Here is a 24,987-nt window from a genome sequence, read left to right on the forward strand (position 1 = left end):
AAATGCTAGAGTGGATAGTGAAATGTTGGAAACACTCCTTATGATAAGTCGATTCATACCCTACATCACTTTCAGTGCTCAACCCAGAAAGCAGTTCTTAAAGAAAGCGATTCCCACACCCTGCTTATATTTATGGCAGTCATATACAAGGCCTGGCTTGTCTGATATAATTTGTAATTGCTTCAATGAACTGCTGGAAACATGTGTCTTTACATTAGCACCTATACTTCAAGTAACTTTTTTAGTGCAGTATAGATTCTAGACAGTTTTTACATTTTGAACTTATGGCCAGAGTATATTTATGTGAGCTAATATTTCAATTAGGGTCAAATGATATTATATATCTTTTCCAGGTATGGCACGTGTATGTGTGTGTGTCTATGCATTTGTACTAGTTACACATGCGGATGTCTATACGTGTGTGTGTGTGTGTGTTGGGTGGAAGATAAACAGAAGCCTTCATATGTTTAAACAGCCTGTGTTCTCTCGCCGTTTCTCACATGCTCTTAGCAGGTTTACTGGACAGGCTGTGGGTGGCCTAATCACATTACGGCCATACGTGACTGACTGGCACAGCGCCAAATCAGGGATAAGAATAAGGTAGATGACCATTAGTGTGCAGGAGTTTGTCATCCCACAGGGGGATGAAGGAAAATCTGTGCACACGTTGACATACAGATCACACCTCTGTGCCTGGACAAGTTCTCCCCATAGAAATCGTTTCTAAATGGGGGCCAAAGCTTCCCAGAGATGATGAACATTTTCATAGATTGACTTTAAAGACTTTGTAGCACACAGGTGAATAAAAACCAGGCTCCACTATAAAGCTAAAGCTAATATTTAATTATGCAGTTTTTGTTAAATCATCTCAGTAAAAAGAAAGAAAGAAAAAGGTAGGCACTGACAGAGATAGCGTTAATCTGCTGGTCCTTGAGTAAAACATGCAATTTTGGCAAAAAATAAAATAAAAATGCAGACAAATGCAGTGTGCATTTGTGCAACATTACTGCCACACATTTCAGTGCACAACCTTTAACAAGCCGACATTCTTTGAATCACCCTGCACTGGACAAACAACACAGCACGCACTCATACTTGAATGTTGGTGAATAGCTTGGAGGTAATTCTACTCAGCCATTATAGAAAGATGTCTGAGGAAGAGCCACCATTTTAGTGAGGCCAGGCATGCCGGAACAAGAAGGGTTAATGGCTGCTGCTTGGGGAGAGGGGGATGGATGGCATTGATTGCTCAGGATGTTGACAGCACTTCTCCAATTTGATAGCGGTGCTGTTATTAGATGAAGAGGCTTGCTCTTAATAAAAGCATCATGTGATTTGCCTTCACTCCTGATGAAGGCAGATGGAGGAGACTCAAATACCAACCACTCAGCTTAGAAAATAATCACTTTTCAACTAGTTGGGAATTGTTTTAAGATATTAAAAGCAGCTGGGAGGAAAAATAGACTAAGAAAACTTCCACATTTGTTTTTTAAAACAGATTAGCATCCATTTGAATAGCCTGTAAGCAGTACTGCATCTGAGGGAAGTAGGTCGTTTTCATACTATAGATAACAGGTTGATGACTGTTGGGATGGGAGTAAAAGCAAGCTCATCTAAAGCATGGAGTACAAAATAGTTGTTGTTCTGCAGACTGCAAGAGTGACCCTGTAGACTAAACAAAGGCTAATGACAAGAGGCGCATGTCTGTGCCATATTAGAACCCTGTTAGCCCTGAGACATACCCATAACCCCCGTCTTCCTTATTCACGCACCGTTACAGCCCTGTGTCGCACCCTACACAGCTGAACATTGCAAACCAAGTCCCCTGGGCCGCAGCCATTGAACAGGCAGTCCAAATCAATAGCCCTGGATGTGCAAACACAGGGAAGTCCCCAGCCCCCTCCGGACGCAATCTCACAGCATAAGTCAATACTCATCATCCTCAGTCATCTACCGCCAAGCCAGAGAGACTGAGACGAGGGCAAGATCACTGCTCCCAGAGTTAACCTTCCTCTGCACCTTCATCAACACAACCTTACTTTAAGTAACACGGCACAGGTTTTCAAAGAGGACCCTCATCAAATTGCTGTTTTACTAAAATAAACAATGTAAGGCAGCCACACCTAACCTCAATGAAAACAAAATACATGCTCATACAAGCAAAATCCCTATAGCAACCGCAGGCACTAAATGAAGGGCAACAGAAAGTTCAGTGCGAGCTCTGCCAGAACAGATAGGAGGGAGGTTGGCTTTAAATTCACCAACATTCCTGTACACCAGAAACAGGATCTCACAATAACAGGAGAGCCCCTCTCATCCCACAGGTACTCTTAACATCTCATTCCCGGACTAATCTTTTTTAGCCAAATTGCTGCCTGTCAAAACAGTTCAGCAAAGAAAATCTTTTAAACAGACACGGCAGCAGTAATTTAATCACAATCAAGGCCTCCAGCACATATCTGGATTGCAGCCAACAATAGTGATAAATGGGAAGTACCCACGAAAGAGGCTACAGGCCTGCTTTGTTGTTAAACCTGATTTTTTGGATAGTTGACTGAAATGGCCAGTAATATTATTCATTGTCTGCTATTAAAAAGCTGGTAACAATGCAACGTGCAGATCTGAAATAAGTAAATACAAGCACGTGTTTATATTTCTGTAATAAACTGGACATGAGATTAAAGAAGATTACATTTACAGTTGTTTATTTTCTCCCAAATAAGATGACAATTGCTGATGTCTATTTGTAGTATCACAACAGTTTTGTTTTGCACAGTGTCCCAAAACAAAAATAGTCACAAAGAGCTTTAAATTTATTTTTGAAAGATTTATTTATTTATTCTATCGGTGTCAAAAAGGCAAACAAACTAAAAAAAAAAAGTATGTTGATAACTGGTGCATCCCTAGTTTTCTACATTTACTAGAGAATAAAAGCCTAGCCATCAATTAGCCCATCTGCCAATTTGCCTTCACGATCTCAAAGAAAGTGAATGTGCTTCCTCTCAGCATGGCAGTAATAACGAACAATGTCGGGGGCAGACATCTCTAATCCTAATCAAATAATTGGGGTCTTGATCCCTCTGTAGGACTCCAGGAATCATTTATTGGGGCACTGTCTATCAGGAGGGGGTGGAGGGCGAGTGGTGGGTGCATGGGAAGTTGAGCTGAGTGGATGGCGTCCTTTATCTCCTAATTACTGAAAATAATCTCATGGTGAGCTGGTCATACACCACCGCCAACAAAGGGCTAATCGTGATCCCATGTGCGACAAGATGTAAGTAAATCTCACTGCCACTCGGGAACATATGGTAAAATTCTTGCTTACGGCCAGATCCACTCCTTACTCTGTGCTCTCATTAAGAATTATTATGGAGCATAAAAAAGGTCACAAATCACATGAGAGCAGACCGGCAGCAGAGAACAGGACCCAGGGGCGTGCCTGCCTCTGAGTGTCCAGTCATGTTTGAGAGATTTCTGGCTTTTAAGGGAACAGACAAAGTGGCGGGGACAAGGGGCTAAACGTCCAGGGGCAGAACGTGTTGCTACCTGCCCTGGCCTCAGCGGTGCTGCACCTTTGAATAAGCCACTGAAAAACAGGCCTTCAGGCAAGACCACCCCTCCCTCCATTAATCACTCCAATTACAAAGCTGAAAAAGAGAAACAGAGAAAAAGAAAGGTGTGGGGGGTGAAAGGTAATGGATAGAAAGACAAAGATAGACAGGTAGTCAGGCACACAGATGGGAAAAACAAACGTCCAGATGGATCGATGCATTTGTACAATTTTAAAGCCAGAGAGTGTGAGAAAGTGGCTGCACTCGAACCAAAAAAGATAGACATGAGGAGAGAGGTGAATCTCCCTATTTAGTCCTTGGGTAAACATGTCTGTTGGTGACCAGCAGGTCTGGTTTGCCAAATAAACTGCATTTGTTCAGCTCCAGCCCTTTCACCAAGACACCACATTCCACAGGCAGAGGCCCCATCCCCCATCACATAGCTGGCCCCTCTCGCTGCCTCACACAAATGCAACGTTTGTAGGGTGGTGTGGCCAGAAGTTCACACTCATTGGTTCAAAGACCCTTTCACAGGCAAACATTTTAGTCAATCACATACAGTACTTCATACTTTAACTCCTTACCATAGTGTTTATAATTAAAACTTAACTTTAAGGTAAAACATTGGCCCCTTGGTGCCTATCCCCTTTGCTTCCTCTATCATACTTGATAGATATTAGATTATATGACAATGACACAAGAGTATGAAGATTCTCGAAGAGCTTGAAAGCTAATGGCTGGATAATAAATGTATATTTTGACTCCACGTGTCACTGGCGACTCTTTAAGCGAGAAGCCATAGCACTGCATTGAGGCTAAAGGAGCTATTAGCTACTACTTCTAGGTTAAAAGCTTTGGTTAAAAATACCTTGCATATCTCACATCTTTCAAAGAGCAAGCATCCACTTCACCCCCACGTTAATGGCAGCTGGAGACATCACACACACCTGATAGGCCTTTATAGACATTTTCATTATACTGACAGTGGCAGGAACTTGATATATTCACAATCAAGTAAAAAACCTTCACGTCACATTTAATTACATGTGAAATGACAAAAGGTCGCAATGCCTGCAGTCAGATGGGTAAATTACTTCTTTGTCAGGCTTATAACAGTGGGGCAGATACGGGCTGGGGGTAGGCGCGCTATCTGAGACGCTAATGTTATGACTGCCTCTCTGAATTTGCACTATCAAATGTTAAAACCATAAGCCCAATTCACAGCTTTATGTAGAGTCTAATCGATAGGATGTGATCGCTCTCTTCCGAACCAAAGGGATCTGTTTCCTCTCAGCTAGCGTTAAGTGTGCAGGGGCATTCCACCGCTGACAGGCCAGCACCCCCTGGGGATCGGGGCCGAGATGTTGCAATCGTCACGCATCTGGAGCTCATCTCCACAGCCCGTCAATATGCTACATCTTTACTGGGTGCAGAGAATAGCTGAAACGACCAAAACCTTGAAACGAACAAACACTAAAACTCACAGTAACTGTGGAAACTACCAAATCAAAACTAAAAAAAAATCAAAGTGTCTGTTGACAGTTTAATAATGAGAAAGCTATCTTTGTAACAAAACATACTCTTCCAGAAATGCCATATCGTGGTTGTTCATTGGGATCAATTGTGCTTTGCAGAATACTGCAAATACCTATAGAATAATGTTGTTCACACTTCTTGATCAACCAGATTCTTACTTGTCATTACTCAGTCACCATTTATACATTAAGATATAGTGGAAATGGCTTGAACTTATAACCATAATGGTTCTACAAAGCACTTGAAACTATTTCTTATTCAACAAATCACACGAAGACACACCCAAAGCAGACGAGCATCTATGTAAGTCATTGGCAGGCCATCGGGATCAAACAGCTTAACTTGCATTTAGCCAAGTTAATAATCAGTTCTTGAAGTTGATGGTTTGGCAGCAGGGAAATGAATAAGTGCATGGATCTCAGGGTGGCAATGGACTGACAACCAGTTAGAGCATCTCCAAAAAGACAGATGTTGTTACCTGTCTGCAATAATTAGCAGCTACCAAAAGTGGCAAGTAAATGAATGACAACAACTGATTCCATCATCAGCACACTAGGCCTCTTAAAACATGGAGTGAAATGGGTGGTCTTTGTGGCCCACTCCCACAGAAGATCACATGGATGAAAACCTTAATACTAGCGAAGAGCTTCAAAACACTGTAAAAAAGCTTGCATCGCAATCTCCTGTCCACCACTTAAAAGTACCCGCAATAGACATGTTGGCATTAGAACAGGATAATGGAGTAATGGTAGACATACACCGCTTGAACATGAACATGTTATTCTCTAACCGCACTGGCTACTTTGAGCAGGATAATGCACCCATTCACATTTGTGTTCAGGAATGGACTAAGGAATATCACAAAGAGGTGTTGACTTGGTGTCTTGATCTCTTGAAAAAACAAGTTCAATCCATGGAGGCTCCAATTCCCAACTTAGGGCTAAAAGGATCTCTGACTGTCATCATGTCTGATACCAAAGGACACCTCTAGACATAGAGTCTGTACCTTCACAGGTCAGAGCAGTTTGGGCAGCATGAGGGGACCTACATAATTTTGTTGTTGTTGTTGTTGTTTGTTTGTTTGTTTTTAGTTGTACCAGAATATATAGAGCAATGAAAAAGTATTTGCTACCTTCCTGATTTATTTTCTTTTAGTTTTTTGCACATTTGTTACACTTCCATGTTTCTAATCATTAAACACATTTTTAATACTAGATACAGATAACCTGAAAAAAGCTGTTTTATTTGAGAATTTCATTTATTAAGGCCATGTGTGAAAAAATACACCTAGAACTAAACTTCCCTAACACAGTAATTGGTTGTGCCGTCCATGACAGCCAACATCGCAATCAAGCAACTGCAATAATTTGCAGTGTGTTTTTCACATCACTGTGGAGGAGTTTTAGCCAATTCTTGTTTGCAGAATTGTTTTAATTAATCCATATTAGAAGATTTTCGAGCATGAACAACCTATTTGAGATCGGGACAAAGCATCTTAATCTGATGTGAGCCTGGACATAGGTCACTCGAAAAGCTTAATTTTAGCCATTCAGGGGTGCGCTTGCTAGTGTGTTTCGGATCGCTGTCCTACTACATAATGTGTATCATCTCTGTCTAATATTAAAAAATTTTTATGATCTGAAAATTTCAATTCGACAAATATGCTAAAGACTAAGAAATAAGGAAAGGGGCAAATACTTTTTCACAGCACTGTACATATCTTACAAAACTGAGTTTAGAAAAGGTCCTGTGCAAGTTCATTTTTTTTCTGCACAGGCTGGTATAAAGGGAAATTTGGCATGCAAGTATTGTGCTTAGTCTATCTAAATATTTAAATCTGAGCCAAATTTTTTATTTGCTTTTTATACTAAAAATAGATGTAAATGTATTTAGGCAAACGTGCAAATAGAGAGTTTACACGGCTTAAAAACTGTGTGTTTTGTAAACTATGCGTTTCCCCTCCCACTGCCTTCTGCAGGACCACCTGCCCACACCAAGGTAGGCAATCTATAGATGAAGAACTGAAACCTTGCTCTACATTTAGACAGCAGTAGCTTCATCTCTCAAATGGATGGGGAGTAATGATAATCGCCTTGAGGCAACTGTTCTTGTGATCTGGCATGATACAAACAAAACTGAATTGAACTTAAATAATATATAAGTATTTAAATATTAATTATTATATTTATATTTATACCTAAAGATGACTAATATTGACCGATTTAAAAACAGAAAACCCCCACCTCCTCGCAGCTTCAACCTCAACACCAAAAGCTCGAGACACTTTGGAAAATATTTGGTCACTTACTACAGTGGTGTTCAGCTTAAAGTATACATAACTGCAGATTAAATACAGCTTGAAAGACATGATAAATAAATACATAAATTTAAAAAAAAGCAAAAAAAAAAAAAAAAAAAAAAAAAAAAAAACAGTGCAGTTTTTATATTGAAATCAATTAACATTTTGCCAGTGCCTCAAATATATGAAAAAGAAAAGCATGCTAAACTTTCACAAACATCATTGTTGCACTTTCATTTTCTATCTATGCGCACCCACTTAAAGTATGCATTCACAACAGCTTATTTCCAAATTCTAAATGAGAAACTTAAATTACTGTCTGCAAATATTACATTTCACTTCATATTTTAATCCTTTTGGAATTTATGAACGTCTGCCTCCACACATCCTTATTTTACTGAAAGCACAGGGCCTCTTTAGGTTTTCTAATCACATTTATTTAGGGCAGGAAAAACCTGAGTTGTCTTTGTTTGACCAGATGGCTGGCTAATTAGGCTGGCTCCACTGGGGGTTGGGGGGACTCCCAAATCTGTGACAAACATTATTGAAAAAAGTCCCATGTTTATGCTTGTCTTTTTTAGAAAAAGAGCTTCTTCGGAAAAGATCAATGCCTGGGCACTGACAGCAGTATACATTATATTTTGACTAATAATTGAACTCAACAGAAAATCTCCATACATTACAGGCTGAGAAGAAACTGAACAATGGAGGTGTAGTTTTCTTGTGTTTCTTAAAGCCACTACACGTATTTCTTATAATAATGTGGGTGCAGTGAAGCCCCTGCTGTTACTAATTCTAATTTTCTGTGCTACTCTTTAATCATTTACTACCGTGGCTTTTGAAATTATCAACTTAAGTTGATGTGGTCCATAGTTCCATTCACAGAGCGATTGTCTATTAACCAGATCGACTGCAGGTCAGAGCCTGGTGGGTTTTTTGGCAACTGATATAATTCAGTATAAGCAATTCATTGGTGAATCTAACAATATATATGCTGCTGACATTAATCTACAATCTCTACAATAATGAAAGCTTGAAGTTTCATTACGCTTCTTAAAATATACTATCAGTTTCTTTTTTGATTATTTAGTTTTGTACAAGATACTAGGGCTGTTCAATATAACGATATATATCGGATGACGATATAAAAACGTCTATCGTTTCATTTTCCACTATCGTTTGTTACATGTTTACAAAATAAACTCTTTACGGCAATATTTTTTCATCGTTTTGATGGTCACTGTAGTGGCTATATTCATTTCTTAAAGTTCTCTCTTTCTCTTATATTTAATATAACCACACTACAGATGGACAAGCGCATGTTTTTATGCGTTGTCGTTAGCAACAACGACGGTAACAGCATCGCGTGTCCGCTTGCTTATGTTCCACATTAACCTTTCACAATAAAGCTCAAGATCCTGTTGAGACTTTTCAAAATAAACTGAATCACGTGAAAGAGCAGATTATTTACGGATGAGAATTTAAAAAGAGCCGCCAGGTGCTAAAAAATAAACCTTAGACTCAAACGTTAGAACAGGCTTTTCCCTGCAGCACGCCGTGTAATAAATACTCACAAAGAAAACGGCGGCCGTTACAACTTATGTCTAAAAATGTATCGTTTCATGCATCGGTTAAAACACTCGACTCAGGGTACATGACGCGCAGCTGGAAACACTTCCCGCAAGACGAGCTGCCCGAGATTCACAGAATTTACAGAAAATGTCACATTTTTGTGATTTATATCGTTATCGGGACGATAGAATTCTTATATCGGGATATGAGATTTTGGTCCTATCGCACAGCCCTACAAGATACTATCAAATAATATATCCAAAACTCATATAAATAATAAAAAACAAGCTTCTTTTTTCTTTAATATGAAACTTTCCATAAACCTTTACAACATTTAGGATTTACCCAGTGGTTAGCCTGTGGCTTTTTTACAGACACTCCACTTAAAGCTCACTTCTTGTGGTGATTGTGATTCAGGAACTGTGAAACTTGGGGCATGTAAATCCCTGAACGTAGAATGTAAATGTTGGATGGCGGAGTCTGAACACATTGCATTTTCTGAGCGTATGGGAGTCTGGTTTTTTTTTTTTTTTGCTCCTTTCTCCCTCTCACAAGTACATGATTATACTAAGCTTGTGTTTGAAGACTTGGCTGAAAAACAATCTGGCCACAAGCTATTATAAACTACATGGGATTTTGGCAGCCAGTGGAATGGAGACTGAAAAGCAGAGAGGCAACAGTGAAAGGAAACCCTTTTGCACCTCTTTCAACTTGTTCTACTCTGCGTGGCTTTGTGCCAGGTCCCAGTCAGCTGCAATGTTTACCCAAGTGCCTTGACACAGTGGTCCAGTTAGCACTTTTAGCCCCCTGACTCTAGCCTGGAGCTGAGCCAAACCAGTAGCACGAGACGGCCAAGAAAGCCAAAAACAATAGACAACTCTCACCCTTCACCTCATCACAGCCTCTGCCTTTCTACAAGGTGCAAAAAAGAGACCATATCTTTTGACTCCATCTGCAATTTACCATTTGGAGGATGTTGTGGCTACAACACAGACAGCCTCATAAATGTCACGCTGCTTTATGTTCCTCCCATGACAAGGTCTATACCTTAATTGCATTATGTTTCTGAAACACCTGCTGTTGGTGATTTTGGCAGGGCTGGGATATTTTTAGGTTATCAGTATCAAGATAATAATCCCATAATCCAATCTGGACTACAACACTAAAACCTTCAACGAAATTAGTTAAGAAAGTGTATGGATGTGAAAATCATTTAAGCATTTCTGTGCATTTCCATCCGCTATTGCGAACACACAGAAGAAAAAAAAATCTGCCATTTAGCTTCCTTATTCAAAGAATGATGTAAAAAAAAAAGAGCCACTAGACAATGAAAAACGACTAAAGCCAATTTCCAATTCAAATAATTCCAAGTAATTTTCTCACAAACACTATTTCAATTTGTCTGACTGAGCTCATTTGAGAATAGAGCTCCTCATAGAACTCCCTGACAGCACCCTTGAAAAAGGTTCACCCTGAGCGAGGACACAATCGAGGCAGACAATGTTTTCATTACATGCTTATTTTATTCTTTTTGCATCTCTTGCAAAAAGACTAACATTTGTTTATACGTCTCAATGCAAAGTATTCACATCAAGATTCAAAGATATGTAAAAAGGATGGGACAAAATATCTATACGACAAAAATATCACTTCACGTTCTCTTTTATTCGAACATGCTGGTGCTCCAACAAATTCCACCCACCAGTTTGACTTACCAGAGTCACTGCTTAATGACTCCTTGTGGTATAGCTCCCTTAATTATTAAGAACCAATGGTAATTAGCTGGCAGTGACGGAGAAACCACCTTAGGAAAATGGCGGACAGTGGGGGAAAGCTAATGTGAGAGCTACTAAACTAACACTGGTTAGATGTGAGTTGCTTTACAGACTTTGTACTAGCAAAAAAGCAGCTATAACATTGTTTTGTTTTTACATGTCACATAAAGCACATCATTCATTAAAATGTAATTAATTTTATGAAATCAAGATAGACAAATAAGAGCATACACATCACGGGGACAACATGACCTCACATAGTGTGCCAAGAGTCACTGCACGAGTGTTAACAGTAACAGATTCACACGTGCACTGTACATACTGTTATATGGTGCCAACCTATATAAAACTCAAGGAGACTTCTCTCCAAGGTGTCATATGACCTTGCCTCTGTTTCCCTCCAGCTGCCAAAGTTGAGGCCGGGTGTCTCTCCGTTTTAATTTGGCTATTCCTCTTTCTATGTTTGCCGTCATTAAAGAGCAGGTGTTGAGATATGTTCAGTAGAAGTGCTTGTAAAAAACAAAAAGAACCAGAGATGGTGTGCGAAGGGTGGGGGCTTGTGGTTTTACTACAAACCGATCAAATTACAGCATACATCAGTAACTCCAGTTCCATTAGAAGCAAGAAAGTCAATCCTCCAGGGTCAATTTAAGAGTGTAATAACCCCAACGGATATGCGCAATCTGCATTTAAATGAGACAATTTTTGTTATTCAATTCAATTAAACAGAAAGGAAAACTGTGGCCATCACTGCCAGACAAGATGGGTCTTTTTAAATGTCATTTGCATGATGTTGCAGAAGCAATCCATCAAACTGTCTGAGTGCCTGTCAGGTGGCACTGGAAATCTCTTCACGCCCACACTTTTCCAAAGTCAACTTCACTGACTGTGTCGCCTATTATCTGTAACTTTCCAACCCTGACAAACTGACATTCAGGCCACGAGGGGCCAGCTGATTAGAGGTGAGAAAGAAGGCAGACGTTGTAGCTCTCTTTCAAGCTTTGTTTTTTTTCTTCATTAGACACTATTTATGGCACTTTACAGTCTAAGAATGGCAGTATTGTCTCCTCTATCTGAATGTATTTATGTGCTGCACATCACTACAGATGTCTCCCTGTTTGAAATTGATGTAACAAGACATCATGTCCGGTAAACAGGTATACTGTATACACGACCATTACTATACAATAATCTTTTTTTCATCCCTTCTTATCTGCTAGGCTCAAATAAAGTATTAGATTAATATCTGACTTATGTGTAAGCCGGTGTAGTTTGATCTAAATCACAGTGAAAACAGGAAAACATATACAAGCTTCAATAGTCCATAAATGGATGTAAAAGCACTCTTACACACAACCACCTATTACAGCTGTTGCCACTGATACCATGGCTCGTATCTGTAATAACTCAAACTATTATTTAAACTTCAAAAATGATAATAAATGACAACATGTCTGTGAAGGTTCTCAGTCATCCAGGTCACCATAGTGTAAGGAGCTTGGAAAGAAAAGCGTCTGGACTTCTTTAAGTTGCTTGAAGATGTTTCACCTCTCATCCGAGAAGCTTCTTCAGTTCTAAGGGTCAAATGGTGGAGAGTCCCAGATTTAAACCCAGTGGGAGTATCCCCTCAAAAGATAAATGATAACATTTTTATCTTCTGAATGTGCAAAGACATCTTTTAAAATGTAACTTTTTACAGGCAAATGCCTGCTGTGCCCAGCATGTGAAACACTACTATAAGATTAACTATAAGTGTTATAGTTTTGAGCGTGGATGGCAGACTCAAGACTGGTAGTTAGTGCTGCGTTTAACCAAGCCACACTGTGACAGAGGTGACTGGTTTCACTATGAGAAGCTACCTCCTGCCTGTCAGCAGCAGATGTGCCCTTTGGGACTCAGACAAATAAAAAACTGTCTCTGCCTGGACTACTGTGTCCTCCCATCCAGCTCCTCCCATTCAGGGCCTTTGGCTTTCTTTCTTTTACAGCCCCTGTGACACTGAGCAAAATGAATAGAAAGATCACCAATCAGAGGCACGATTACAACATGGGCATGCACCCACCCCCATCAAACCCCCTCAATGGGAGCCCCCAGTGGGAATGTTCACTGTTTGAAGAGTTAACTCTTTAATTCTGTCTGGAATGTTTCCTCTGGGTGGGGCAGTTTAGTGTGCTGAGCCAGACCACTAAACCCTCTTCTAGTTCCATAGCATCTCCTCCCCCTTTCCCTCCCCCTTCATCTCCCTACTAAATTCAATACCTCTATTTCAGATGGGGGGGGGGGGGGGGGGGGTCTTTTGCACTTAACTGTTAAGAGGAGCTCTGCACAAAATGAGGCTTGTTTTATAACCAGGGCAATTACACTTTACACACTGATTCAGAGATTCGAATGAGAAAACATTCTCAACTAGATGTTTGATAAGCTGGCTGCTTTTATCAGAAAAAAAGAGAATAATGTATTTTATTGCTTAAAGTTTGAGCAAACAGTTGCACTACAGCACTGAGATTATTAAGTGAATTAATTCTAATAATTTTTAGATAATGTGCTTTTTATCCTTTTGATTTCCTCATGTATCAATTTAAGACAACGGGCAGATGAAATGAAGTTAGATGTTCTGATGTTACTTCTACAATATTTCGACTAGCAAATGGGGGTGCAAAACACAATTATGCGTCACCTTTATTTGTTTCCATCCTGACACAAATTCGAGTGGAGCCATAGCCAGTGACCAACATTAAGCTACATTAAGAGCAGCATCAATCAGACATTAAAGATGGAAACACAAGGCTAAAAGCCCAGACATCTCCATCCAATCCAGCCAGCTTACATCTGGCCTTAATGAGGTAAACCAAAGTTCACTCAGCACTGAACCACGGATATAAGACAACCTCACTGTGTTATAAAAGATCTGTTTAAAGATCCCCAAACAAAGTGTGGGAAATGAGTTTTAAGAGTTAAGTGCTTGAGGAACAAACCCGAACATGTTTATGGGAACTTAAACAGTAAACAGTTTAAGATTCACATTCATTATTATGCTGCTGTGGCTGATTTTATGTATGACATGAAGACATATAGAAAGAAAGGGACTCACACTAATGCGCTAAAAACACAGCTGAAATATGACCTTTTTAGCCAGTCTAATCTGAAATCAATGTGGCAGATTTAGAAATTAGGTAAAATCGTTTTAATGTCCAAAGCAGTCATTATCTACATGACAAAAAAGCTGAAAAGGTTTTTAAAAAGAATTGTGCTCAGAAGAAAGACTGAACAAGAAATATACTTGACCATCGATATTAGAGAAACACACAGACACACAAAATCTAAACTGAAATCTGTAGGACTCCACAGAAGTATAGATCATAATAAAAGCATAAGCTCCAGTGGGGAAAAAGAAATGCTTTTCAAACCTTATTTTAGGTTTTAGGCACCAAACCTTTTAAGCATGTTATCAAATCTGGCAGATAAACTGCATATACATGCAGTTTGGTTGTCAGTGTGAAACTGAAATTACAGCCAGTTGAGATAATCCGCAACTGACTGTAATCCCAAAATGACTGCCCAAAAGGAACTAAAGATGCTGAGTGGCATCTAGAAGGACTTTGATTCGAGTGCAAATCAGTAAAGCGTGTAACAAAGAAACTGTGGAATTTACTTTGCCACAAACAAAAAGAAGTAGATAGAATTTTTACTTGCAAAAGTGCTACACATATGCAAGATTAAAAAAAAGAACCAAACGAACATATCCCACCTACACTGTGCTAAATGACAAGTACGAAATTTAGAAATGCCTATTGGGCTGTCAAAGAGGATTTTTTCAGCGTTTTTCAATTATTAATTAATTGAAAATGCAAGCAGTTGTTAGGACTTACACCAATAAGTGAACGGTCAGGGTTGAGGCTTTCAATTCCTTGTGTGGCTCAACAGCATGGCAGAAATGATGCAGTTCTCACGCATTACCGTGCAGCTTCTTCTTCTGAACAAGCACTGCAGCATGTTTTAAAGGAACTCAGCCTTCCTCATTATGTCTCATCTGAATGACCTCCATTTGCAGGCAGTTTGTGGAAGCAGAGGTCAGACAGCAATTCCAGCCTCATAAAATCAACATAACAGGAATTCCAGTAAACAAAATAATACACAGTACTTTTAAAACCCACTGACAGTTATGGCATATGGGAAAACAACATAACACTGAGAAAGCACAAACAAGGTCAGACTGGCATATATGGCAGTGAGGCCTCCTTTCTCCCACTTCAACATAAGACACGGAGAAACAGCTGTATGCGCCCAACAAAAACAGCAACCTGCTGGTAAAGTCTCCGCAAACCTGTCAAAATTCTAACTAAAAGTCAGTTTGCTAAATACAATGTCCTGCTCATCTATCATAAATGAGGGGAAAATTCGGGCAAACACTCAAACCTCTTAAAGCTCATTCACAATCCTTATTGATCTCCTTGCTGCAGCTGTGTAGCTCCCCACTTCCTGGCTGATGTTGCTGGGGCGACAGCTAAATTATGCAACAGCGCTGCCTCAACAGAAGTAGTAAATAGCAAAAAGAGGGCTTAAGAGTGATAGCGATGCCAGGGCTTATTCATAACCATTGGCCAGACATCGGATTCAAGTTGGTCCGGTTGGCTGCATATTTTCTTTAATCCCTTCTAGGTGTAGTTTTACGTCTTCTCCACAACTGCATACCTTATGTAAACAATCTTGGCATAACTGAGTTGGTCATTAAATCCATCTGTGGCATGATCATCACTTTTACTGAAATTGCTGCAATATATAAAGGACAGAAGATTTGGTAAGTGGACTTGTTCTTATATAGTGTGTTTCTACTCTACTGTAGCACTCTGTGGTGTAGTGCTCTATCGCAAATGCTTAATTCACCCATTCATACACATTTTTCTATGCCACACGCCAATGAATGCATGGGAGAGCAACGTGGGGTTCAGTATCTTCCCCAGGGATACTTTGGCATGCAGACTGAAGCAGCCAAGGATTAAACCACCAACCTTGTAATTGGTTGATAATCTGCTCTACCTCTACCTTCATGCCAGATTCCCTTTCTGACACAAACCCAAATAGGATTTTTGTCTCCGACTAGAACTGAACCAGTGATCTTCTGAATAGACGTCCATAAAGGCAGCAGTGACATTACTGGCTACACTGTTATCATTATGAGAACGTCAGATAAAATGATTGTTCAATTATGGCTGACAAGCCAGCCATGGCAGATCAACTTAAATAAAACACCCAACTCCAGTCATCAGGTAATCAATCAGTGCATCTCTACCACTTCCCTGTGTTACGCATCCTTCATCCAACTCGAACACCTATTCTGCCTTTTTTCTGTTCTGACTGGGCCTCATTTGTTGCACTGACTTACTTAAGCCTGAAATGCTAAGGCAAGTAGGTTTTCAGCATCTCCATAACAAAAGGTCATCCAGTCTAAGCAAATAAAATTACAAATCTAATCAGGCTGCAAAGGGTAATTACTCAGGTACCATGTAAATCAACTGCATGCAAATGTATTACCATGCAAAACTATAATCTAAATGTCCTGTGCTAATATTCATCGCCATTAGTTTATGTGACACAAGGAAGATTGAACCAAACCGTTTTGCTCTCAATAGTCTACAACGACATAGGTCACATACATAAAACTCAAAACCTCAAATAAAATCTGGATGTAAACTGGTAAACTCTTAAACCTAAAACAAGGCTACTGCTTCTACAGACACAGCACCCAACATGTTAAACATCCAGCTAATCCAACCAAAGCAATATCGCTGCCAATAGAGTTGGACATAGTACACAATCTGCAGGCACAATTAAAACAATTAGTCACAGACTGATTATGGCAAGAAGAGGAGGACATTGGATATGTGTGTGTTTGTGACAGGAGAGGTGGGGCGGGTGGGTGCTGGATTACAGAGGTCATGTAGCCTCTGTCCAAAGGCCAGAGCGCTGAGGCCGGTCGGTTATCCGGTCCAGCTCTCTCACCACGCGACGCCTTTGTCCATCTCCTTGTTTGACAATTATTTACTCTGCTGTTTAGGATGGGGCTGAGGTCACCATACATACATCACTGACAAGAAAACACTGGCTACCATGTCTGTCCACTCAGTCTGACCTGTATAGTCCATCAACATTTGTGTGCGGTCAAAAAAAACTAAAACAAATAACCCTTCATATCTATATGTTACATATATACACTGATTGTTCATCATCATATCTGACACACTCTACCTATTGTTTAGAGATCATTACAATCAACACTTTTATTTCAGTAAACTGTTGGTGAACTAGCACATGAGTATTATTATTTTATTCATATGTCATTAATATGTCATGTGCTGAATGAAATCCAGAGTCTCTCTCTGAATGTGGTTTGCTATGATTCAAGAAGCATGGCAGATATCATACAAAGAGTTCTTTGGATAAAAGCCTTGGTCCAATCTGACCGTTTACATGAAATTTAAATGTTAATGTAAATGGTCTTCCATCCAACTGGCTCTTTAGCTGTCGTCTCATCTTTCCTCTGTCACTGCTTTTAGAACATAATAAATGTGCTCCCCCCATTATTATAGCGGGTTGGTATTTGCGGCATCCGCCAGGCTTGTCTCTGGCCTCTAGAAGACAATGACATCAAAAAAAAAAAAAGAAAGAAAAAGGAAAGAAAAAAAACTGTTCTGCCTCTACTGCCCCCCCTCCCCCTACAGCGGTGCAACCTGAAACTGCCTGAAGAGATGAGCCGTCATTAAATACTGCAGAGCTGACATAATGACAGGAAAGATAAAAGGGAGGAAACAAAAAAAAAAAAAGGCCAGACCAATTCTCGTCCCATAATGCCTCCCCCAACCCCCTGGCTCAGCCTTCACTCTATAATAAAAGACACCAGGCCACAGATAGGACACTGGTCAGCAACAACTTTGCTGCTATGATCTTCAGCTCTAACAATGCCGAGACAAAGCCTGCTCATCCCTGCAAATAATACTCATCCACTCATTCTGACACCTTGACATCTGGAACTAAAACACATCCCACACAATGCAGGAAAGCCCAATTTTATACATATATTCAGAAACAGAAACTATATAGTCATCATTTGTCACATGTTTGATTTGTCACATGACAATCAAACTTTGATATGCCTGTTAGTCACGTCCAGAAATAGTCGTTTAATTTAATAAAATATAGAATCTAATGAACACTTCTAACTGTTCAGATTAATGCAGCACTTGATGCCAGAGGCATATTCTGAAACAAGCTCATACCTGCTTATCTTAGCAGATTAGCTTGCAAATTAAGCAAAGATTCTCCTAGTGACTAATTTGTTAATGAAATGCGAGTAGAAAGTTTTACAAATTGGCAAGTCTAAAATCAAAAACACTAAGAAAACCTTTGAAAATTTGAAAAAACACAATTTTTAAGAATAGACGTTAAAGGTCTTTCGTAGAAATACTCTAGTATTTAAAAGACTTTTGAAGCTGCTAAAACATTTTAAATGCTGCTGACTTAGCCCCATGTGTAACAGCGTAGTTTGCCGAGAGTGGCTAATGCTAGTTTTGCTATACCAGTAGCTTTAAAAAAAAAAAAAAAAAAAAAAAAAAAAAAAACTTCACATGCTTGTCCAGAGTTGATGTTGACAAAGTCTACATATAACGATTAGTTTTCTAAAATAACTGCACGAGAAGTGCAACTGTTTGCGGGGCCGTTCAACTGTGTTATTTTAACTTTGCTTGCTTACAAATTTCCATTGTCACCTCCAGGGGATGAAATCTCAGACCCAACAGTTAACTGCCTTTGTATATTAATGAAGTAAAAACAGTTTTTACCAACTTTTTAAAAAATTGATCTAGTTGACTAATTGCACACATACCTGGTTTCATTCAGAGTAGAATCAATGAGAGTGTCTGTAAGGGTAAAATTATCCTGATAAGAACAGGAACAGGAGTGTGTTTCTATGTACAGATTCTGTATATGACTATGCAGAATCTATAGGCAATGGGCATAAGAAAAAAAACAGGCTTTCTGGTTTTCTTTCATAATGAAAGTATCACTGACCAATCACATTTGAGCGAGCATATGGCTCGATGCACACAAGCGGTCCATGGGAAGAGCAAGAGAGGAAGACATTGTCCAATCTGAAAACAATCAGCTATTAGCTTCTTGGAAATGTACCCCTTAGCCCGGATACCAGAACAATGGCCATTAAACCCACAGGCTACCTTCATCTGATGACAGTCAATGGTGTCTCATGCTGGCATGACATGGAAATTAACCCGAAAGAAAATAAGGCTGCTGGTGTTGACACTGCCAATGACATCTACTGCCAAGTTTTGCACATTTCAGCAGCACTTAAAATAATAAATATTGAAGAACATAAGAAAGACAGTTTCATTTATTCTCCATTTAAACAGTCCCAGCAGCATCCCTTTGATAAAGTGTGAAGATTCATGTGAAGCCGGTGACTTTAGCAAATGAACAATATAAAGAACGTTGTGCCTCCTTCCACAACATGTATATACTGGCTTCTCTCACCATCTCACGCTGTGGCACTTCTACGTGTCACTACCAAATGTACACGCTCTAAAGCTAAATTTGGAAATGTGAACTAGAGAAGCACCATGCAAAGACATTTACCTTTAAATAGACAGTAATAAAATCCCGACACATGATAGTCCAGCACCCTCAGCCCACTGATAGAGCACATATATATTTGCGACACTGCCAACTACTGCACAGCTAAGGCTTTTTATATCACCCGCAGCCTGCTGCGCTCTCTTTAACCTGCCATGATGCTAAAACATGCAGCTCGGCTTGGTTCCCAGTTGGCATTCCAGAGTTCAGTAAGACTGTGCTGAGGCAATATTTACTTTCAAGTGAAAGTAGCCTACACTTGGCACAGAGCCCTGACTCTTGGGGAGGCGAGAGTGGGGTGTGACAGACTGCTTCTGCTGTGTACTACATCCAACCTTTCCACCCACCCGAAATCCTCCAACTGACCCAGCAAACCACCCACAGCCTTACAGCAGCTATGTCTCGCCTGACTCCACTACCTGGATCAGAGCCAAACCAGAGCCCAAGCAAAGCGCCAAGAGGGACACAGAGTGAGAGAGGCATACAAAATGAGAGCGCGTGGGGAGAGAACTAGTGAGCGTGAAAACATTGCGCCTTGGCCTGGCCCTCTGCCAGCAGTCACTTAGTAGTTTTGTTTTTTTTTTTGCCACAAAAGCCAATCGGCGGTCAAACCTCCGCAGAGATTTGAAGGGACTCACAAAGATACTCCTGGAGCGGTTCAAGCCACAGTTAAGATTAAGTTGTCTCTCACGGCAGGGGGCTGGACTTAGAATACAAACAAGACCCTAAATGGAAAACTGACAAGCAGTATAAGGACATACTCATTGGGATCTCAGTAAACTATAGTGACAATTTAAATTATAAAAAAACAAAACAAAAAAAATTCTGCCTTGATTTGCAATATTTAAGGAAAGATGGACAATTTTAAATTCTGAAGTTTTATACTCATATTTGAATGAGATAACTGTGAAAGGACATAATAGGATCAGATGGATTACAAAGGAAATCCTGTGGAAAGAAGGGCAACAACTGGCAAGATACTAACCTGTCTAAAGTGGTCATCAAAGCCCCAGTCAGCTTGTCCATTAGGAGAAGTAGCAGAGTGTGCCCCTGCAGGAGACAGGCCCTCGTCAGGTTCCTGCTTCACTCTAACAGGTGGGGAAGCAGCCCTCTGGGGAGCCGATGCAGAGTAACTGCCAAATGGACGGGCTGGGATTCGCGAGGCATTCTGCTGTAAAGCAAGGGTTTGCTTGCGGAGGAACTCCAGACCACTGGCGCTTCCCTCATCATCATCGCTGCCCTCATCCCCTTCCATCATCTCATTGTCATCGTCCTCATCTCCAGAATCCCGACCTCTGTCCTCGTCGTCCTCTCTGTCTGAGTCTACACTGCTCTGATTGGACACCCGGGGAGGCAATCCACCACCAGCGATGCCTCCAGGCAGGCCTTTCCCCATGAAGCTGGCTCCAGAAGCCCGGGCAGCTGCTAAGATGGCCTGTTGGGCAGCAACCTGCTGAGCGTACATGATGTGGGCTTCTCGTATCTTTCTCTCCTTGCGCTCCATTTCTAATCGTGCCTGCTGCTGGCGCTGGAGCTGCTCCATCACTGCTTCGAGTTTCATTCCTCCTGCGGAGGTGCTTGGAGGAAAGGCCACACCAGGCTCCTGAGACATTCCGGGCTGTGAGAGGAAGAGAGGAGTCATGGATGACTTACTGTATACTGAAACCTAATTACTCCTGAAAGCTACAGTGGAGCCAACGAAGCCCGATTTAAACATTAACTCAAACAAATTTGGATAATTCACCCACATGATTTTCCTCAGATTAAAGAAGTAAACACTTGTGTACTTTTAAACCTACAATATCCCAACAACAAATTTAAATTATTTTAAGCTAAATAAAGAAATTGAAAAAAAATTACAAAAATCTCGCTGGTAACTGGAGCTCTTAAAACCTGAGCATGAATAAAAGCAGAAAAAAATACTAGACTAGAAAGTAGCCAAATCAAACTTTTACACAAAGGACTAATCTACATAAAGAGTTTGGAAAGTTAACATTACAGTAACCAGCCACAGAAAAATCTCTGTTAAGATTAGAGGAAATAATTAAAATGCAGTAACCCACCCTGAGTTTTGCTAAGCTCTTAAGGAAGTATTGCAATAATTTGTCAAAACGACAACGCAGTAAGAGGTGTGTATTAGTAAGAAAGTTAAACGGATATTCATGTATCTACAATCATAAAAGTAGTTATCCCGATAAACTAGATTAACTACTAGTTTAACTAAACTAGATAAACAACCATCAAAGTGAAAAAAAGAGAAGAAAAAAAACTGGCAAAACACATTTTCCGCGTTTATATAGTGAGGTGCCACAACCTCAAACCTGGATACGATTTCAGGATACTCCCAACAAATGCAAAATATGCAACAACGCTTTAGGGGAAAATGAATAAAGTCATTACAGTGTTGTCGAAAAACTATCAAATGAATAAATAAAAGTAACCTACCAAAAGTCAGATTACCCCTAAAAAGTTTTTTTCTTTGAATTTTACAACGTTGAACGAGCCAATGGCGTAAAATAAAAAAAACAATCGGAGCGTTTTCAGCTCGCTGCCGTTTAGGAAAGTGCAAAAGGGCGAGAAGCAGAACCCCGACTCACCATTTGTGCCTTACTACTGCTTGAATTGTCCACCATCCCTCCTTCCTTGGCGTTTTCCTCCCTTCTTCTTTTGGCAGTCGTTCAAACACTTGTAAACACACGCACACACGCGCGCGCGCGCACGGGGGGGTTGGGGGAGCGAGACTCCGAGCGTACACCGCAGATTCCGACTGATCCGCCGGCAGAAAGCCGCTGAACGCTGTTTTTCTGGGTGACCTCTTCAAATGCGTGTGCGTCTCTTTCTTTCTTTTTTTTTTGCCCCGTGATTTTCGGGGTTTTCTTCTTTAATAAAAAAGTGCACCGACTGGAAAACGGCCAGATCTCATATCTCGGAAAGCGCTGAGGTAACTCCCAGTCGGTTTTTTTCCTCGCCTTCAATTGACACCCCCAGCATGGCGCACTACAGCGTTAGGCCCGCCCAGCGACAGCAACAAGTATCAGCCCTTTTCAGTTCACCACTTTTATTAAGCTCTTTTACCTGTAATGTGTTAATTCCGATTCTTCGCATAAGATCAACTAAAAACTCGAACCAAATTGGTATATTTTCAGAAGGTATTGAACTGATTTTAAAGTGCCAAATGCAGGCACAATATATGAAAATGTAAGCACAAGTAGATGTGGATGTTGTCAGTTACAAATGGATAGTTTTAAAGCTTGAAATTGATCTTTCTGCACATGGATATTGGTCTCTCAATAGGTAGACGGTTAGTAAGTTTAAAGAAAACAACCTGTTCTATTAATTTTTAAAATGAAACATGAACCATTATTAAGCAAGGTTTAAAATAATTCTACAAAAAGTTAATGGGACAGGGCTGTGCTGAGGTTGAAGCGCAGCATAATCATTAAATTGCAGTGTGGCTCCCTGCTACCCCCTTGAGGAAACCACAGACAGTGTATGGTTCATGCTGCTTAGCTCGTAAACTGATCCGAGGCCATTACAGTTAACTAAAACTAAACTAAGAACTAAAACGTGTTGGGGAAAATTTTATAGTAAACTGAAATTTAAAAAAAATAGACTTTATATAAAGTAACCAAAAACTATATATAAACAATATTACTTTTATTCTTTATCATTTTGGTCACAAGGCTTTGGTGCTTATGTGTTTTGAAACTGAGATATGTAGATGGCTGTTGGTTCGGTGTTTGTGTTGTACATTAATTCCTCTGAACCCTGACGAATACCCACTTCTTTAACTTTCAAAAAACTTTCTTTCCATGGTAGTCCCTTAGACGAAAATGACCTAGGTGATTGAGAACCCACACAGAAGTTCAGTGAATTTCAGTGTGGTACTGTGACAGGATGCCACTTGTGCAGCAAGTCCAGTTGTGAAATTTTCTCACTACTAAATATTTACCCTACTACTACAGTAGCAGGGTCAGCGGACTTTTGCTACAGACCTCTAAACTTCATGTGCCCTTCAGATTAGCTCAAGAACAGTGTGTAGAGAGCTTAATGAAATAGGTTTTTGTAGCTGAACAACTGCGTTTAAACCTCACACCACCAAAAAATCAGGTGCAGTTATGTAAAGCACGCCACCACCGGACTCTAGAGCAGTCGAAACCTGTTCTCTAGACAGAAAATCATCTGGAAATCCAAAGAATGACTCTGGGTTTGGTGGTTGGCAGGAGAACGGTACTTGTGTGACTTCACTGTGCAAAATGTAAAGTTTGGTGGAGTGGGGATTATTGTATGGTGTTGATTTGAAAGAGTTTGGCTCACCCCCTTAGTTCCAGTGAAATGAACTGTTGATACTATAGCATTCCAAGGCATTTTGGACAATTTCCTTCCTGTTCCAACATGACTACACACCAGTGCACAAAGCAAGGTCCATAAAGACATGGATGAGCGAGTTTGGTGTGGAAGAACTTAACTGGCCGACACAGAGTGCTGATAGAAGTGCCGATAGAACACCTCTGGGATGAATCGGATTGAAGACTACGAGCCGGGCGTTCTTGCCCAACATCAGTGTCTGATCTTACAAATGCGGTTCTGGAAGAATGGACAAAAATTCCCATAAACACTCTCCTAAAACTTGTGGAAAGCTTTCTAGAAGAGTTGAAGCTGTTATAGTTGCACAGGGTGGGCTGATAACCATATTAAAGAGTGCTAAACGCTGTGTCTCTGGCCCAACATACATTTCATTATTCTGAAAACAGTGAATTATGTTTGCATCATGCAGTAGAAATTTGTATGTGCTGGATCCCCTTGTGCTTTGTGTCTTTCCTTTGTCTCTTGTGAAGATAGCTGAGGCCTGTTTGAGTCTTGAGGTCCTGCTGACCGTTCAGTTTCATTTGTAAAGCTTTGTCAGACATAGATTGTCTTCCCTTTAGATTCACACAAAATGCTTTACTAACGACTAGTAGCTGTTTTAATTATTCATGAATTACAATGTAGTACAAGTATTTATAAAACATTTGTTTGTGCTTGATGTAATTGATGTAACTGTATTTAGAAATTGTTAATCCGTCATTTATAAAATATAAAAATGCTGTCGTTGAACACGTTATAGGTGAGCTTGTTAAAGAACAGTAAAGCATTTATATCAGTGTTTATAAACGACATACTAAGAAGAAGTAATACTTTGATGATGAAATACATATTAACTAACATCTTGCAAAGGCTTAATAGTGTGTGATTATAATGTGTTTCCATAAAACTTGCCAACAAAAATCAAATTGAAGTGAGAAAATGCAGCCTGGAAAGTAATGAAAACAAAAGTGCTGAATGAAAGTAAAAACGAGTGAAAACTACAACAACTGCAGTAGTCAGCCGTGTCAGTGAAGACACAGATAGGTGCAGTCTGTAATACTGAATATCTCCTGACAGCAGTGGTTCTGAAACTGTGAGGGGTTGGGTGGGTCCCCACTGGTGGGGCACAGACAAGTTGGAGAAAAATATGAAGTGAAACTAATATAAATAAGGATGGGGAGGGCTGTTAGGGGGGGAAAAAACAAATTAGGCTATTGATGCTGTTGTGCTGATAATTATTAAAGTAACATCTAAGGTGGATTTTTTT

General features: G+C 40.1%; 1 protein-coding gene across 2 annotated transcripts in view; it reads right to left on the minus strand.

The window, feature by feature from the left end:
* The window catches only part of LOC113026050 (AT-rich interactive domain-containing protein 3B), a 57,397-nt gene extending 34,598 nt beyond the window's left edge, over positions 1-22,799 (minus strand). The window contains exons 1-2 of one of the 2 annotated variants that reach the window (XM_026174466.2): positions 21,971-22,799; positions 20,359-20,991 (exon numbers count right to left, since the gene is read on the minus strand). In XM_026174466.2, the coding sequence (XP_026030251.1) occupies positions 20,359-20,991; positions 21,971-22,006 (669 nt within the window). In that variant the 5' untranslated portion in view covers positions 22,007-22,799. Of the gene's footprint in view, positions 1-20,358; positions 20,992-21,818 lie in introns of both variants that reach the window. The other variant, XM_026174459.2, reaches the window with a different exon arrangement.
* Positions 22,800-24,987: the final 2,188 nt, after the last annotated feature.

Source organism: Astatotilapia calliptera, chromosome 1 (genome assembly GCF_964374335.1).
Source record: "Astatotilapia calliptera chromosome 1, fAstCal68.1, whole genome shotgun sequence".
Classification (NCBI taxonomy): domain Eukaryota; kingdom Metazoa; phylum Chordata; class Actinopteri; order Cichliformes; family Cichlidae; genus Astatotilapia; species Astatotilapia calliptera.